This window comes from Hesperophylax consimilis, chromosome 3 (genome assembly GCF_061612785.1).
Source record: "Hesperophylax consimilis isolate HC1 chromosome 3, BYU_Hcon_1.0, whole genome shotgun sequence".
In the NCBI taxonomy this organism is placed as follows: domain Eukaryota; kingdom Metazoa; phylum Arthropoda; class Insecta; order Trichoptera; family Limnephilidae; genus Hesperophylax; species Hesperophylax consimilis.
In genome coordinates, this window is record NC_142838.1 from 3,940,173 (window position 1) to 3,959,679 (window position 19,507).

Sequence of the window (19,507 nt, forward strand, 5' to 3'; positions counted from 1 at the left end):
GTGATCGCGCTTTCGGAGTATCTGGGCCAAAGGCTTGCAATAAACTCCCTCCAGAACTAAGATCCTTAACAAGTAGAACAGAATTCAGATCTAAACTAAAAACTTACTTTTTTAAGCTGTAATACCCTTAAATTAAATATACCATTCCCAATAGAAAGTCCAGTTATATTCAATTTTCCAATTATGTCCTAAATCCTGTATCTAAATTTTGCTAATAAACAATTAGATAATGTTAATTAAGTGTTAATCTCAAGTGACCTACCAGGTAAGTATTAGACGGTATATTGTCTAGAATTAAATAGTTAGTAATAACATAGATAATTGTACAAATGTATTATAAATTTGTACAGGGCTGATTTTACACAAAAACGGCGCTATACAAGTTATCCAATTATTATTATTATTATAATGATAATAAATGTTAGCTAGCACATAAAAAATAATGATAACGGCGATTTTTCTACATTGATAAAGAATCATTTAGGACACGTACTAAAAACAGATACTTACATAACTTCTTATACAAAAAAACTCCCTTTTAAACAAATCTTAATGTTCGAGGGATGCTAAATACCTTTTTCATCTGAAAATTAATTTAAAAATGCTAATGCGAAGCTTTAATAATCGTTTAAATATTCCTAAATGGAAAGTGTGGCATTATGGTATTTATAATGAGCATCAGGCTTGTCAGACATTTTTTATCTTCAGGAAAGCATGAAATAAATATTATTTCCTGATATATAAAGATTCTTAGATATTTAACAATTTTCCACGAGAATAAAGTCTGTATTAAGTTTCCAATCCATAATAATTGTCTTTCTCTCGTTAATTTGAGATGATAAAGATCTTTTTGGCTGTTTTCTAAAACAATCAATTAGTCGGTAACGAGGGTCTTTTTGTGTTGTTTTGCTCTTTATTAATTGGAAACGATTTTTATAAAGCATTTGTCGATTTGTAAAAAAATATTCTGTCACATTAAGATTTTTGAAAACGAACGTATTTTCATAATCAGTAGACGGATGAATTATGTAAAATTTCACCACTTTATTATTTAATAGTTTAACTACCCGGCTTCGACCGACTTTTAAAACTCTCTTTTAGAAACAGTTTGGAAAATGCGAAACCTTTCCCTATTTTCGAAGACTAAATTAATATTATAAAGTCAAAAAATAGAAATGACAAATGTATATGCAAACTTAAAGAAAACCTTTCTGCCTGAATATTTTATTGGAAGATAAAGGCTTTCTGCTATATATTAAGGTTAACTGAATACTAACGATGGGTTGTTTCATAGAATTTCAACAATTCATCAAATTTTAATTTTCGGGTTCCGCAAAAGTCTAATTTAAGTTCTGTTATCATATTATTATAGGCCAGTTACTTGACAGAACTGAAACAATAACAGAAACTGAAAAGAACTTGAATATTAACTTTGAATTGATTTTTTTTTTAAATAATTTAATTTTTCGTTCACTGTTTCAGATACCGCATTAAATAAATATACTATTATAGTAAATAGTGTGATTGTCAGTAATTTTTTCATTCCTTTTTTAATTGCGTAAAACAATTCCCTGGAACTTTTTGGAAGCACAATTCCTTTCCAAATCGACATATTTATTAACTTGATCATAAAAAGTATGATTATTTATATCAACACAACATTCTATAAAGATTATTAACATTGTAATCGTTCTAAACACAATATAAATTCCAATGCAAACAAGATTAGGATCGCTATTTTCGGAATTTAATAAGGTACAATATATTATCAACACACGAACGCAATACAAATTTAATCATGAGAAACGATTTCAAAGCATTTTAATTTAAACTTTCTCCTTATGAGAGAATCGTGTTATGGTATAATTAACTAAAATACGCCACAAATTAAATTTGATTAAATGTGTTTATAATTTTTCCACCTTAGTCCCGATCTTAACTTCAATTATCTTTTCTGCTTTAACGATTTGTTGTTGTAAAATTTTTATTTTTTGTTTAGCCTAACTGAGATGCTGTAAACTAGAGTGCTTAACAAATGTGACATAGCGTTGGTTTAAATAATATATTCCCCCTTCATACCGGGGTGAATTATAAATGATTTTATCGAGGGTTTGTTTAGGGTCTTGTATCATTATTACAGGTAACCCTACCCGGTTTCCGTCTCTAAGAGCTATTTCATTATTATCACCTGTGAATTTATTATAAGTGTTTTGTTCGGTATTTATTATTGTCTGAACTGACCAAGATGTTTATTTTGTTTGAATATCATGTCTTTACGACCCGTGTTTGCATGTTTTAATTTTGCACAAACCCGTGTAATTTGACTAAAGTTATTTACGAGTAAATTTTTGGATAATACTGGTCTACGTGTTGGAACATAATTCACTGTGGAAATTCCACCGTTCCGAATAATTCAACTAAATAAGATAAATTAGACGAAATTTTGGTGAATTTTTTAGTGGTGCACCAATCACTCATGGAGTTGAAATACGAACTGCAATAGCAATCTCAAGCTAAGGTGTAAGCTACCGTACTCAGGCTGAATGACCTAAGGAACAGTGTCACGAACTGTGCTTCCGAGAAATGGGATCGCATTTCCGAGTATTTAGACCTCACTCCATCACTCGGGACTCTGCTGGAGTGGATCTTCTATTTCCCTAGATGCTTGTGGGATGAAAATTGGACTATTCGAAAATTGGAGAGGAGAGCTGAGGCCACCTCCCCGAACTCTTCCCTTGTGGAGCCTTCAAAAAACCAAAGGTGAGTAGAGATTAGAGATGATGTTCTTTTCCATCGTGGGGCCTTCAGGGAACCAAAGGAAATTGGACTCTTCCATCAAGGGGCTTTCAGGGAACAAAGGAGGAGTGGAGAGGAGAGATAAAATCCTCTTCCTTTGTGGGGCCTTCAGGGAACCAATGGAAAGTGGACTCCTCCGTCGTGGGGTCAACAGGGAACCAATGAGGGGTGGAGAGAAGAGGCAAAGCCCTTTTACCTCGTGGGGCCTTCAGGACACCAGTGAGGAGTGGAGAGGAGAGCTGAAGCCACCTCTCTGAACTCTTCCCTCGTGGGGCCTTCAGGGAACCAATGAAAAGTGGAGAGGAGAGCTGAGGCCACCTCCCTGAACTTTTCCCTTGTGGGGCCTTCAGGGAATTAAAGGTGAGTGGTGAGAAGAGATGATGCTCTTTACTTTTGTGGGGCGTTCAGGGAACGAAGGGGTAGTGCTCTTTTCACTCGTGGGGCCTTCAGGGAACCAAGGGGGTGTGGAGAGGAGATAAGAGACCTGGGAAGACACATTGTGGAATCAGAATGTTGGGCAGTGGAGTTTTCTGAGATTTTATTTTATTTTAAATAAAATATTTTTTTTAATAAAGTTTTCGCACATTTGTAGACTTGGAAGTTTTAAAACAATTGTCTGTCGGAGTTCTGACCGGAACTTTTAAAATTGTCTTTAGTACTCCTTTTTGGGCCTTATTGAGCCGCTCTGTGTAAGTGCTCAAGGCAGAACCCAACCAGTTATCCCGTAATCTATTAGTGATTGACACAAAGCGTAGTACACTTTTAAATGTGGTTTATTTTGAAGATATTATGAATGTTTCTAAACAAAAATATATACCTAATGAGTTTTTTGTAATTGAGTTCCATCGGAAATTTTCATCGATTTCGATTCCAAGATATTTGATGCTTTTAAAGTGTGCTATAAAATTGATTATGTTGATAGATTTATTGGCATGTATGTAATTTGAGAATAAAGTCATCCGATGGCTGTTATAGGCTGGCCGCATACATACGTTTTTCGTATTCGATTTCCGAATTCGTTTTCCGTATTCGGACATCCGAATGCACGGAATCAGTAGAAAATACATTAACTGCCGCACACGTTCGTTTTAGTTCCGAACGGAACAAATTCCTTACGCACGTTCCGAATGCCAGCCGGCGCGTTCGGAGAAAACGAATGGAAAAAACCTAATGACGTTATGTGGAACGCAGCTATTGCATACAGTTTGTTTGTGCCGACGCAAACGTACGGAAATTTCCATTCGTAATTCAGTGTTGCCAACGGATCTTGACCTAATATCGCCGTTTCTCATACATAAGGTAGCGTAAAGTAGCCGAATTTGCTGTTAGGTGGGACATGTTTAAAATTGATGTTTTTACGTGAAAATAATTTTGTAGGGGGGGGTGGCTAGAGAATTTCAAAAAAATAAAATTTGTCCCCAGAAAATAAAAAAAATTCATGGGGAGGGTGGCTAGAGAATTTCAAGAAAATATAAAATTTGTCCCCGAAAAATAAATTTCATGGGGGGGGGGGGGGGTGGCTAGAGAATTTCGGGACATGTTTAAAATTGATGTTTTTGAAGTAGCTTAATTGGCGACCAGTCGCCTTTTAGATTTTTTCGGCGCCGATTCTTCTCGCTCTGAGTAGCCTAAATGGCGATATATCGCCCTTGTTGGCAACACTGGTTCTGACGTTTATACATTCCGAATGAAGAAAAACGAACGTTTGCGCTAGTCTCACGGAATTCCGAATACGGAAAACGAATTCGTAAATCGAATACGGAAAACGTATGTTTGCGGCCAGCCATAAAAAATGCGAGATATTTTGTTTTATTGACATTAAGTGTTAGTATGTGGGTTTATGTAGACTACTAATTGATGGCAATATAATCAAATTGTCCGATGATATTGCTCTAGTACTAAAAAGTAAAACATGGGAAGACACATTCCGTAAAGCAGAAATTATGTTACAAAATTTGCCCACTCAGGCATAGTGTGTTCAATTCCTCGGCTGGCTAAGTCCTCCATCACAACACAAGCAACATTTTCAGCTTACTGTGGTGGTAGTAGGAGATTTTCAAATATTGTCAGGTTATTCGTAATCCGGGAATGTTTGTCTTTCTTTTTTAAAAAAAAATATTAAGCAATGGCTGGATAAAAATTACGACGAATTTTAGCAAAACTAAATAACTAACATTTAGTCTTAACCATCCAAGTCAGCCCTCAACTAATCATGTACTAAAAATACATTATTTTAGTGAACTTTCTAGCTCTCTATGCAACCCACTGGAAAGAGTAGATTCTATTACATATTTGGGTTTTAAAATTGACAATACAAAATCATGTAATAATATGTTACAAACCGTATACAAAACTGGTATATAGATTGTATTGGAATACAAGATTCAGATCATTACGAAATATCCTTATAAATTAAAATTTAAATGTTCGTTTGTTCAAAATCTTAAATCTTTGAAAGCTCTTCACCGATTGCTTTGAAATGTTTACACAACGTTGCGTTTGAATACGCGTAAGTTTTTATAAACCTATATTATAAAAGTGTCACCTGTGACAGGTAAAAACATCATATTTTTGAAAAACAGCTTAATCTGTTGGACGTTAAAGAAACACGCGCTATTATTTATCTATCTGCGCAGACAGATTGTGCCACAGTAACGAGTGGTTGGGTAGGTACAGCTAGAGTACTTAATAAAAATACACTAAAAAAAGTTTACTTTTCCCAATGTCAATCAATTATATATTTTTTATTTTATAATTTTTTTTATTATATAAGTACATTTTTGTTTATTTGTTACAATATATGATCAAATATTTCAAGACCCCTCTTCCATAGAAGCATTAGCTAGTGGCTGGAATATCTGGATATCTCACGGTATATAAGCCAAGGGAGGATGCTCTAAAGCAATATTAGATCCAATACTTAAAACTCAAAAAATAATAAAACGGACAATTTACAAAGTAAATTATATTCACCCAACAAAGGACTATAAAGTACTTAATATAAAAATCCTTAAATTTCAAATATATATCCTCCTCTTTCAAATTAAAATTCATAAAAAAAAATATTTTTGAATCGATATAAAATACAAAATATTCCAACAAATCCAATTTTATTTTTCCAATAACAAAAACCTCACTGGCTCAGTCACAGTTTACTTTTCTTGCTCCAAAAATCATCAATACTTTGACAATTAAAATAAGTCAATAGCCAAATACCACAGATTTAAGAAGGCGCTTGTGGGTACACGTGTTGAAACCATTGGGAGTGGTTTGAAACTATGCTATCGAGGTTAGTTGTTCAGGATGGAATATTAGATAAACCAACCTATATATCAATAGTGGTACTGTAGATATAGGTTCGTAATATTAATTCGGAATCAAATCCATAACTAGAGAAATTTATCCGCAAATCTACCCCGTAACCAATGGAAGCACTAACTAGTTCACAAGTGTGAACTCAAATTTATATTACCGACAAAATGGTCGAAATTTCTAAAGCTAAATGATAAAAGTTTGAAAACAACTCGCTGTAATTTCCTTGGAGAGAAGTAGTGTGTTGAGGGTTTTTTAATCCAGCTTTGGGTAAAATATTCATTTATTGATGTATATATTCACGCCCAATTTAGGCTTTAACATTTTATTATGTAGGTACTGTATATACACGCTTGAGAAAAATAAGTATAAACCTAATATAAGCAGTTAGAATGCACATATCAGTAATAAAGAAAAATACATGGTGTCCGGGGGTAAAGTGCACAAACTTCGGGAGGTAATTCTACATGATTGTACAAGTAAAAAAAAACTTTTTGAAATTTAAAGTTTTAAGGAAATTTTCAGTTTCAAAATTTGAATTATTTGAAAGGAGAAAACAATATTCCTGTATGGAATATGAGAAAAAAATGACGAAAATTCAAACAAAATAAATTTATCTTTTTTACTTTTACCAACATAATCACCTCTTGAAACTTGCGCACTTTACCCCCAAATACCCTGTATAGAGTGCAGTAACAAAATATCAAGGACTGTTATACTATTTTAATAATATTATTAAAACCAAAATGCAGCATAAATTACGCGACTCAAAAGACCCGACTCACAAGTCACAAAATTACGTCTGGCCTCAGCCTTAGATAGTTGATAGACTTTTGATACTCGTGGTGTAAATATAGTTACTTTTCTCCTTATATATATATGAAGGCGTTTCATGACGGAGTTTAATTCTGCGTTAGTTATGACCGGTCGGTGGCTGAATCGACATCGCGTTGGGGTCTCCATCCAGGCGTAGTGTGTTCAATTCCACAGCTGCAAGTCCTTCATCCTCCATCGGCATCCGCTACCAAGACCCGAAAAAACCTCACCCCATGAACCCCGACACCCCTGGTAAGTCACCAAACGTAGCAAACCACTTGGGATTACCTATGGCAGAAGTGTTGGTTATCCAGTAAGTGGTTCCCGAGGTGCCGGTACCCATACCGCCTCCCGATTAAATAAAAAATAACAAAGATCAAACATAAAAATAGTACGCTGGTTCACCAACCTAAATATATTACGATACCTTTAAAACAATTATTGTCAGGTCAATTATAAAAAAATATTATTAAAAATACTAGTCGCCTGAAATATAAATACAAATTGAAGATATCTCCCGAGTTAAAATAAATATAATAATATTATAAATATTCTGAAATCCGGTCAGGTGCTCTGGACCACTGAGCTACGTCGGCTTATTTCCAACACGCCAAAAATTCAATATGTACTAGTATAATCTACAATTACTGCTTATTATATTTTTTCACCTGTAAACAATAACAAGTATTAATATTGCAGGCGACTAATTATTGCTTACAAAATTTTTTTATCTTTTGTGCTATGCATAAAAACCTAGTCTTATAAACATTACTTTATCATAAAAAAATAAGGTCAATTATACTTCAGAATAAAAATCAAAACACATTAGATAGATACACTCAGATTGATAATAAAAATAAATTGATCCAGTAACCACCTACTCAGATTGAGTTGCGATTACTATTCATCTAAATCAGAGGTTCCCAAACCTTTTTGCCCCGTAAACCACTTGCCAAATATTTTTTTTCCGTAGACCCCCTGCCTGCCGAATATTGAATATTCCTAAAACTAATAACGTCCCATGTGATAATAATTTATTTTTTTAGTAAAAAGATTCCCTTCCCTTGCCTGCCCATTAACCGGGTGGCGGCATAGTTGCTCTGTCTTTACATTGTGCAGCCTTGTGAGGTATTACACCAAATGAAAATGAAGCAGGATAAGCAACGGGAATTTCTTTCTGTAGCTAGCCCTACAGAACTGCCCCTTAAGTTCTTTATTAGCGCTTATTCCGATCATTTCTTCTTGTCACATGATATCCGATTCTTCAAAGTTGCATTTCCATAGTCGAAATGTCCTCAAACTTAGTTTTGAAGTCTGTGTGAAGTCCATTTAAATGTTGAACGTCTTTATTACCCTGGAAGTTTTTCAAAAACAAGTTGGGGAACTAGGAAAATTCGCGGCTTCCAATGTGCAATGTTTTGCTTGAATATATTAATTCTAACGAGAAAATGAATGTAGAATCTATTTACATACCTTAATAAACAACTTTACGATACATAAACATACAAATATCAAATAAGTAATTTCTCAGTCTATTATTAGTATTACGTAAACTGTGTTAGGTGTATTGTGTCATTTACGGAACTCCTAAATGTTGACTTAAGGTAAATGGGGGTTCGCTCGTATGTACCCCCATTGGAATCTCGTGGACCCACAAATTTTTTTCTCGTTGACATAGACCCCCAGCAAGCCGATATCGACCCCTGGGAGTCCATATAGACCACTTTGGGAACCTCTGATCTAAATGTTACAAATAATTAACTGTGTATAAAATTTACAATTTTATTACATAGGTCTGATAAAACATTAAAAAAATAAGAAACTGATTTGATATCAAATTAAATAAATATATACATACATAGAGCTCTACAAAAATAGAACGGGCGAAACACAATTAAATAACGCTCAGGAATTCGGTAGGGTATTTTGTTTTATCTGCAATGCATGTTTTTACCCATACGTATGTAGGTATACTGGTTTTTAGTTAAACATGCACGAATAGTATACTTAATTTTCCAAGTTCGTGAAATATATACGTATGTTCGTAAAATGCAGGACACCTATTCCTACGATTATTTCACTTCCTTCCCGGTCAAAATTCATCATATAAAAATGCTTGGATAGTGAAAGAAAGATAGAAAGTCGTTTAAAAAACCGAAATGTACATTAAAATAAATTACAAATGCCGTGTCATTTCCAGTTATGTAGATTTGTAAAACCACGAAGTGCATTCTCAGAATATAGCTACACTTTTAGCTAGCCCCAGTTTTAAAAAGTACTAAACTTATATTTTATACTAGCCGTACCCCGTCGCTAGTTTGTGCATTTTACCTGTTACAGGTGACATTTATATATAATAGGTATATAAAAACTCACGCGTATTCGATTGAAACGCTGTTTCAAAATTTCAAACCAATCGGTGAAAAATTTTAAGATTTCGAACAAACGAACGTTTACATTTTTATTTATAAAGATTATTTATTTTGATAATGTATGATATAAAATGTATATTCATAGAACAAATAATAGGTTTCCACTGATGTTTCTTAAATGTTATTTAACATAAAAGAGTTACAATAGCCAATTGCCGGGGGCGGCAAAGTCATTAGTTAAAAGAGCGAAATGCCCTATGTGGATAGCATGGTGGGATGAAGGCGAAAGGGATGGATCTATTATGTGTAGTCAATACATACTATACATTATGTTTTGTGTGAATGTGATTTATTGATGTTAGGTTTGAAAATGTGAGGTGCTGTGTTAAATAAGTCGAATTCACTGAGTGAAATATTAAAAATGTGTGAAGCGCGGAGAATGAATATGTTTTGTGTTAGTGTTAGTTAGTTTTGAATTGAGAGTTGTTTAATGTGAGGTTTTGATATATTATTAAACCGATATTTTGTTGACAAATTTACATTCCTTTTCCATCCACAAGCATTTGATTTTAGTGGAAGAGCAGTATAAATTGTATAAAACAAAATAACCCATTGTAAAACCAAAGTGTTTTATTGTGTTTTACAAAAGTTTTATTAATAAATAAGAAAATGTCTGGTTTGTCTGGTGAGCATTCTTAATAGAATTTGTTCAAGTAATTCAGGACAATCTATCACAGAGGCGATGATTTAAAAAAAATTCCTACGACTTTCCACGGACGAAATCTTGAAAAATACGGCCGACTCCTCAAGACAGAGATAAGAGACGATAGCCACGAAACTCTAATATCCTGTAAAACGATTTGCACTTTATCGATCCTTTCTGGGATTCCAGACTCGAGATGTGTACTTCATAGCACTATTTTTTACATTAACCCCACACAGAAGGCTACGAAGTAAATATTTCCCCTAAGGGCCAGTGTCATCTTTTGGGATGCTGTGTGGAGAGTCTTTTTTAAGGAGAGGAAGTTCTGAGAATGTATAAGGTATGAGGGTTGAGTAGGAATCTAGAGATCAGTGTGTCCATGAGTGATGGACATACGATGTATCCCTTTCACTGCGGCGCAAGGTGAAGGGTCGAGAGACCAGTTGGAGAGGTTAAAGGGTCTCCCAAAAACAGCCTCTCCCGATTTTACACGCCATACGCAAAGTACTTGCATACCTATGCAAAGTAAACTGCGTACATACGCAAAGTAAAGCATTTTATACTTTTTTTTAAATACTTGCAGTTTCGAAGTAAAAAAACTTTTTATTTTGTAATTTTATTTTAAGGAAAAACCACGGCCACACATGAGGCCGTTGAAACTGTTTGTGAAAGAATGTGCTATAGCACCAACTGCGTAGAGAGAGACACTCTTCACGGTCTCAGCAGGTGGTCCGGAGGGAGTTCTACTCTGCCAATATTCATTTATACCTGCAAATTGTCTACATACAATTTTGTAAGTGATGGACCTCTAGGGTACACAGGGACAGCATAGCCAAGTGAATGGGAAGGAACATACTAATATGATACTTGGCAATGGCGGTCGGTGAATTTTTGTAAAAGGGAAGCTAAAGTATAGTTCCTACCATTAAATATACAAATCTTCGCACGCGAAAAATATATAATTGCTGAGAAAAGTATATTTCTTACGAGATACATCATAGGCATCTTCCTTGATATCTCGGGTGCCTTTGATCACACGTGTTGGCCGATGATACTTACCAATACGAAAAGCAGGATTTACCCATCTAAACTCTTGAGAGTTATCATAAGGCACTGTGACGTTTTAGTATCGGACATTCCACATGTCGGTCCATCCCGATAATCTTGTTCGATGACTTCTCTGGGTAATCCTTGGCTAAAAGTTCTAAATTGATCGACTACGTCGACGAAAAATTGTATTTAGTCTCTGGGCATAGTAGAAAATAAGTTAAATCTAAGGCTGAAGAAAGTTTATGAGAGAAGCTCGCACGGGGAAAGTAAAACAGTGGGTCTCCTGATGAAAGGCATGCTCAGCCGAGGCAGAAACCCTTTCATCAGAATGGTAGATATTATTGAATAGATCTTCTTTATTCCTAGCTCACGTCACGAGAGTCTCCACCAGGGCCCAGGCTCTGTTTCAGAAACTGAGAAGATTCTCAACAGCCGAGTAGAGATTGCGTTCTTTGACGATTCGCCTCCTGTACATTGGGGTATATGTGGCGTAAGTTTCGTACGTTGCTTCTGTGTGGAAACATCGTGATAGTGTGTGGAAGCAATCTTGATAGACTCGGCTCTGAAGCGGGGTTAGAAGACTTCCCTATTGGCGCTCTCGGGCGCTCAAGACGGTGGCCTTAGATACGTTGCCGGTTCTGGCCGGTGCTCTACCAATTGATTTAGAAATAAGAGAAATTTTGTCAAAAACGGAACTCACTAGAGGAAGAGCTGTGGTCCACCTGGGCATTGGGCTGACACTGGGAAGAGCAGTAGAGTAGAGTATCTGGCAGGAGTGATGGGATAGTTTGACGAAAGGCAGATGGACTATATCCTTCTTTCCTTCAGTTAAAGTTAGAATGGAAAGGGCCACTGAATTTAGCTTCAGCTTGACCTTTTTTCCTCACCCGAATTGCACATTTAGTGATAACAACCAGGACGCCAGGCACATTCTTTGGCACTGCAAGATAATGATGGATGTAAGACAGGAAATGTTGGATGTTTAAAGAGGAATAACAAGACTAGCATAGAACGCTGGATTGAGTGCCACGTTTGAGTTTATCAAGTCCTGGGTTGAGAAATGCCCTGTGCTCAGAGTCGCTGATTCAGACTAAACTCAGATTTGTTTCACATTCTGCGCGTATTGTTCCTGTGTTCCCGGGATCTCTTCTATCACTCGTATACTTAATGAATATGCTTTGAAGTGTTAAAATGATTACTCATGCTTGATGGTTGAACGTTTATTCCTGATATCTCCCATTTTTGTTGTTTTTGTTTTTTTTTCTATTCTCTGTAATTGATATTTTTCAGCATTGCCACGCACTTTCTATTGAGAAAGCTATATATATATATATAACATTATACAGTCTATGAACCTAGGATACGATGCCAGACTAATTGTTCATCTCCAATTTCCTGTTATTTCTTGAATATATATTTTTTTCCAATTGCTTTTCTAGCTTACCATTATTACCACATTACATTGTCAATGCGATGCTGATGATATGGTTTTGCAGATATTATTCTTAAATTTATATTTAATTTTTGCCGTTTCCTAAAGGTCTTGCTGTCCAAAGCCTGTTGATGACAACTGATGAATTACATAACTTTGACTTTCTTCATTTTGTTTTTTATTTCGTTAAACAGCGTACGACAACCAATTCTAGAATGAACAAGGCTTTATTAATTTTTTTTTATCATTTAGTTTAGCTAGAACTGAATTTTGAAATGTAATGTATCATTCATCACCCCTTTTAGAGGGTAGAATAGACCCGGGCCTGCATTAAAACGGGAGATGAAGCCCCAGAGAAAGCTGTACCGCGACCCGCCTGCGCCTCTCCCATCGCCATGAGATGGCCTGAGGTGCGACAGCACGGACTGGTACCCTTTCGCCCTGCCTCTGGTGACCTGATGCTCACTCTTCTCTCAGGGTCTTTGGGCATCTTTTCCCTCTTTCCCACTACAGTTCATCGAGGGCCAATCGAGAAGCCGGCTAAAGCGCGTGGAAACCGGGCCTCGCTATCGGTCTGGCTGACCGCTAATAATAATAATAATAATAATTGGATAATTTGTATAGCGCCGTTTTTGTGAAAAATCACCTCAAGGGCGCTGTACAATTTATTTCCTAGGATCTACATTTGTTATTTAGACCAACTGTGCCAGCACGAGGTTCGTCATCCGTTCAGGCATGTGTCTGCCGCCAATATAGCGCTGACATGTATCTGCTGCCAATAAAGAGCGCTGACACAACATCCTCACATAGACAACAAACCTTGGCAGCACCGCTGTGACGCTCGACGAAGACAGAAGATGGAGACTCTGCTGCAAGAGTCCTAGGTAGCGAAGGAACTGTACCAGCTGCTGCAGGGAGAGAGACTACCCCGTCCACCAACTGTGCCAGCACGAGGCTCGTCATCCGTTCAGGCATGTGTCCGCCGCTAATATAGCGCTGACATGTGTCTGCTGCCAATAAAGAGCGCCGACACAATATCCTCACATAGATAACAGACCTTGGCAGCACCGCTGTGCAAAATCACCTCATCCTAGTTTACCTTAGTCTCTCCAGTCACCTCCCAGCCTTTCATGCCACCTAGTGCATCCTCTCGACCCTTTCAGACTCCTTCCTGGCTCCAATACATTCTTTCTATTGTCGTGATCCGACGATTTCACACCTCTGTCTCAGACCCTTAGGGCTCGCTTATCGCAGGCTATCATAAGCAAAATCTTGAACCAAAGTCAAAGTGAAATTTATGAGTGTCATCTGTAACAAAATACATAAACAAAAACAGAAAATAAAAACAAAGACAAAAACTTTAAACAAAATATGGCTTATCTGTCCTCCATGCAGACATCCTCGGTTGAAAAGGTCCCGTAAATCCCAACACCACTTGACACTTGAGTCAGGTATAAAATCTTCGACTGCATTGAGAAATCTTCGTTCTAGCTTCACTTTTAAAAATTAATCGGTTTAAAATGCTATAATAATTGCAAATTCCGGCTAAACGGTAGAAGTTACGCACATTTCGTGAAATAAGAAGGTAAGCACTATATAAAACACGGATGCTGAACAATTTTCAGCGATCTCTTAGCAAGGGAAACCTTCTGAAAGGATCAAACAAACCGGAGCGGTTAAAACACGTCCGCAACGAAGAACCGTTTTAAAAGTTTTTTTTTTTTTTTCTGAGTTTATTCTCAATGGGATTGCCCGTTGGAAGTGATTTTGCTGTCTTGGGAGCGCGATGACGCAAGTTCATAACATTTTATACTTACATAGTTGATTTCAGATTACATAATTTTTCAAATAAATATTTGAGGTACTACTTTACTTAATTTTTTTTAATGATTGCCTTGATTTTAACCATAATTATACCATGTATTAAAAAATCACGAGTAGTTATGGGCACTTACAGCGAATATAGTGTAATATGTAAGTAACAGTGTATAAACTAAATAGGGTATCATCTAGTGGTGTACCGCAAAGTTCCCGCATATGAACTGTTTCATGTTAACTACATTTTAATGATTTTTAAAGACATCGACGTGTTTATGTTCGCAGATGATCTGAAATTTTTTATTGTAATTCGCCTAGACGACTGTTATACTCTATTAATAAACTTGTTTAAATTATTTGGGTAGTGTAGCGATAACGAAATCTATCTTAATGTTAATAAATGCTTACTATACGATTTAAAAAAATAAAACTTACAATTTTATCCAGTCACACAATTAATAACATCAACCTTGAATTTGTTTCCGAAATAAATGACTTGAGTGTAATTTTTGACACCAAACTTGGCTTCATACCAAACATTGAAAATATTTCAAAGAAAGTCTTAAAAATGTTAGGTTTTATATTGAAGTGGCCAAAGATTTTACTAAAATTTAAGCATTAATACTTCTGTACACATCATTGGTGAAGAGTCAGGTTGAATACAACTCAAATGTATTGTCTTCTCGCTTTAACATACATTCTCAAACAAGAGAAAGGGTTAAAAAAATAAACTCAATTTTTTTAAATCATAAACTAATTAGTAAATTTATAAAATTTCAGTGAATTTTCCGATCTACTAGTAGTGTAATAAAATCTTGCATAATAAAATTGACAGTCCTGATTTGCTGCAAACTTTTATATTCCGGCCAGAAATACAAGATTATCACTACCGTACAACTGCAAAAACACTACGATAGTTGCACAATTCACCATTACGCTGCTTAGAATAAAGCACTTAATATCTATGCAACACAGATATGTACTTACAAACTAATTTATCTAAGGCTTGTAGGTATTCCCTGAGGAAATTCATTCGTGTTTATTCTATTGGTTATTCTTTCCAGGTGTTTAGTTATAATTGACCAAAATAACCCAAAACCGGCATTTCCAAAATTCTCAGAAGCACTTCCAACAAGCAACCCAATCAGGTCGCTACACGCATACTGCTTGATATTGCCAACCCCGCCCCCACCCCCTCTACCGTCAAATCACTATCAACACGCATACTTCGTCCTAGACATAAGAATTGATAAGCACCCACTTGTATCTTGGCTTCTGGACCGAATAGACACGCGAAAGCGTTCAGTTTGAGACGAAATTCAGGACATAAGGCCTCTGAAGATGGACAGTGAGATCTGTCCGAAACGTCAGAAATTAAAAAGTCCTTTTAAGGACTACTTTACGCGGGTAAACCGAGAAAATTATTCTACATATATATATATATATATATATATATATATATATATATATATATATATATATATATATATATATAATTCATTATATTATGTTTTTTCTTAACATTTGTACCTATATTTATATTGTTTACACTTTATGCTATTTAAATAAATATTTTATAATTTTTCTGTTGAGCGTTACTGAGAGAATTTTTCACAATATCGGGATTAAGAAAATCCGATATAAAACATCTTTTTTTATTAAAAATTGAAGAGATACTTACGTCAGTGGTCCTCTTTTTGCATTTGTCCGTGGCTGCGAAGATATTGAGTTGTGTACTTCCGGTTTGCAGGGGACATTGATCTATGTCCACGCGACGGAGGTCGATGTCAATGCCACTCGTCCCCCTGAACAACAAAACATATCAATCAGAACTTTCACCAACTCAATCTTATAGTACCTATTTGTTTGGGAAATATGTCAACGAAAAGTGTTAGAGGAACGACTGCGCGGCTTTTTTCAAATAAATGTTAAATTTTACATTTTAGGCCAAAATACTTAATCAAAAGGAATAATAAATATCTAGTAGGGATATGAGCTACTTTATTTATTGGGTTTTAAATTATAAAATACAGTGAAACATCTATCTATTGGTTTTAAAGGGACCTATTGAAATAAACGATGAATGCGGGAAAGCAATGAATGCGGGATTAAGAGGACAAAATACAAGGAGGTACGATCCAGTAAAGATACCTTCCTCCCAATCTGCATAACCGTTGGTAGATTAAAATTATAAGAAGAAAATAAGTTTTAGATGTAAATAAATGTATTTATTTAAAAAAATACAAAGATAAACAGAACCAAAGTTTGTTCAAAGTTTATTGCATTATAAATACATAATCTTTCATGGTCATTTGTTTTTTTACTGTTTTATTTCCGCAAGTCAATATGTATAGGCAATAACAGAAATCGATTTTTCCCTATTTTATAGGCAACTTACGCAATTATTTGTGAGTTAACTATAATATACATATTTTTAACTACCCTGAAGTTATTTATACATATATCAAAATATAAAATAAATGATTAAAAAACATTTAAGTAAATTATGAAAAATCATGATGATGGGCTTAAATTTAAATTACAGAAACATGAAATACGGGTGTCATTTCAAAGAGCTGGAGACAAACCATGTGACAGTCATTTTGGAACCAGGAGAGTTCCACCACGTCTTGAATAAACGATATCATTTGTACAATGACCACTGGAGAGCGGACTTAAAATAAGGAAAATTTCCACAGAAAAGTAAAATTCGATAAAATAACACAACGGTTTGTAGCACAACTCACTGTGGGACTGATACTATCACATCGGGTTGTTTAGCGTTATAAAATAACATACATATTTCTGTGGGACTGATACTATCATATCACTGAAATGAAAAAAGCTACCTATTTTGTTCATCAAATCGGTTTCAATATTATAAATTTAACAATTTAATAATGTTCCCTGATTTGTTTTTATAATGCTATATTATAAAAAAATGGTATGAAAGCAATGCTTTAATCGGTTAAAGCGATCATCGCAGAAAAAAAAAATTCAATCCACAAACAACTCCATCCCACGCAAAACGTAAATACTTTATTGAGATGTAATGAAATACTTTCAGGTTTTAAAAAATTCATACCCCTTAATAATCTAAAATATTTATTCATTTGTAAGTAATGAAAGTTGTTCACAAAGGAAATACCCAGAACAAATTGAATAAATCGTTTGAAAAATAATAAAACCCAACTGGCTCCAAATTACATGCATATAATGTACGTACTTCTGTTTGAAATAAATTCCATGTTAAATCTTTCAATGTTCTCAGAAAATATCTAAACTCTTTCTGGATAATCTTCAAGATTCATTTCTCTTTAATATTTCTTTACCCATAAGCCTATGTCTTTACCTTTTATAAGCATAAACTTTTTCGGAAGAGACATTTGAAATGATCACTAACTGTTTTATTAGTTCAAATATATTAACTGAAGGTTTTGTTTTTACTTGGACTCACTCGCGTTAATTTTGATTCTATATTTGGAATTATCTCAAAATCAAGGAAACTCAACCGCCACAAGTCAAACATTAAACATTTTCAAAATAAAATTAATAAAAACTTCTTAGCTCTGCTTCGACTTATTTAATTTATTTATAGTGCCACTGATTTATTTATAATATGTATAAACTATGTAAATTGAAGTGATAAAACGATAAAGTGTGCGATCTATGTGGATGCATTTATAATGCCACTGGTCTATATAGATAACTATCTAGTTTATGTACATCTTTATAATATGTATTTATACTGCAGTGATAAAATGTGCGATCTACGCGGATTTATTTAGAGTGCTACTGATCTCTTTATAATATGTACGTACATTACATACACTGAAATGATAAAACGATAAGATTTGTGAGCTACGCGGATTTGACCGTATTTTGGGCAAACCATCAAAATGTTTCTATTGGCTTGGCTCCCAAATAGTGTTTCAGAATTTAGCGTAATATAAAATTAATGTTTTTATTCTTTTTCAAGTATTTTTCCACTTTGCATTGCATTTTTTAATTTTGTAATATGTTGACGCAACTACGAGCATATGCGTCTCCCTCTAACATATGTTCCTCTATTCTCCCACCCAACCTGTTACCCTAATTACCTGTACATGAAATGACAGTGTCTACCTACATACCTACATCAGTGATATTGCCAAAAATTTATTTATACATCGTCAGTGTGTTAAGAAAACCTGTGCAGTGTTCCCTCAGTATATTTAATTAGAATCTACTACAAAAGCTTATATAATGGTGACCACGCAGTATTCCTCCTTCCCAAGAGTCAAGTCAGAATCCTTTTCAATTTTAACTGTTAACCACAGCTACCTCAAGAGTTGTGTCCGATATGATTACAGTCCACCATAAAACTGCATGCTGATTTGCGTAAAATATTGCGACCAAATTAAGCACATTTATATGTTCTTTGTCTTAAAAACTGTAAAAGCCCAGCTAGGCGTGAAAAATAAATAAGTTGTTAACATACTATTTTTGCTCGAGCCTTCGAATACTCTAGTAAAGAATAATGTACAACTATTTTGTTTCGTTTTTTTTTTTTTTGAGATCTGACTGGGAAAACATTCATTTGATTATTTTAATCTACCGAGACTGGTTTCTGGAAAAAACAACAATTTATTCGAAAACAATAATAAATTCAATTCATTATTTCCTTATAAAAATCTGTTTGAGTAGAATCAACCTTGTTAAAATAAAACAAGGTCTTCAAATATTGTGTAGAGAAAATTCATTTTCATTCACAAAAACTTCTGAGAATATTAGGTGGATAGAAATTCATGATACGAAAACAAAATCTCCTGTTGATGGATTTCTGATTAATTTTTAATTACAGGCTCCATCAAAAGCAGTATTGAGATGTAAATCAACGAATTAAAAAGAAAAAACCTTTGTAGGTATGCAAAATAGATATCCGGAAAAAAAAACAAATAGCATATTTCATCGACAATGTTAAGCGATCGACGAATCAGTAAATTGACCTACACCGTTTGGGCTCAGATTCCAGGATTTTGCTTTTTTGCATACATACGAATTCATTTTTACGTGCATGACGGTACAGTCCACGAAAGCTTTTTGTTTGGCAAGTCCCTAATGAATACACAATTTCTAACTGTTTAATATTGAAACAATTTAATGGTTATTCCAACAATCTGTTTCATACCTAAATTGCCCTTTCCCTTTTTTCAATTTCATTTCCCA

The 19,507-nt window shown here is 34.8% G+C and overlaps 1 protein-coding gene across 1 annotated transcript in view; it reads right to left on the minus strand.

Annotated features, from left to right (window-relative positions):
• LOC149424849 (uncharacterized) overlaps nt 1–19,507 on the minus strand; it is a 658,025-nt gene that overhangs the window by 422,444 nt on the left and 216,074 nt on the right. The window contains exon 4 of the mRNA XM_089647476.1: nt 15,981–16,104. Coding sequence (XP_089503602.1) covers nt 15,981–16,104 — 124 coding nt within the window. The remainder of the gene's footprint in view (nt 1–15,980; nt 16,105–19,507) is intronic.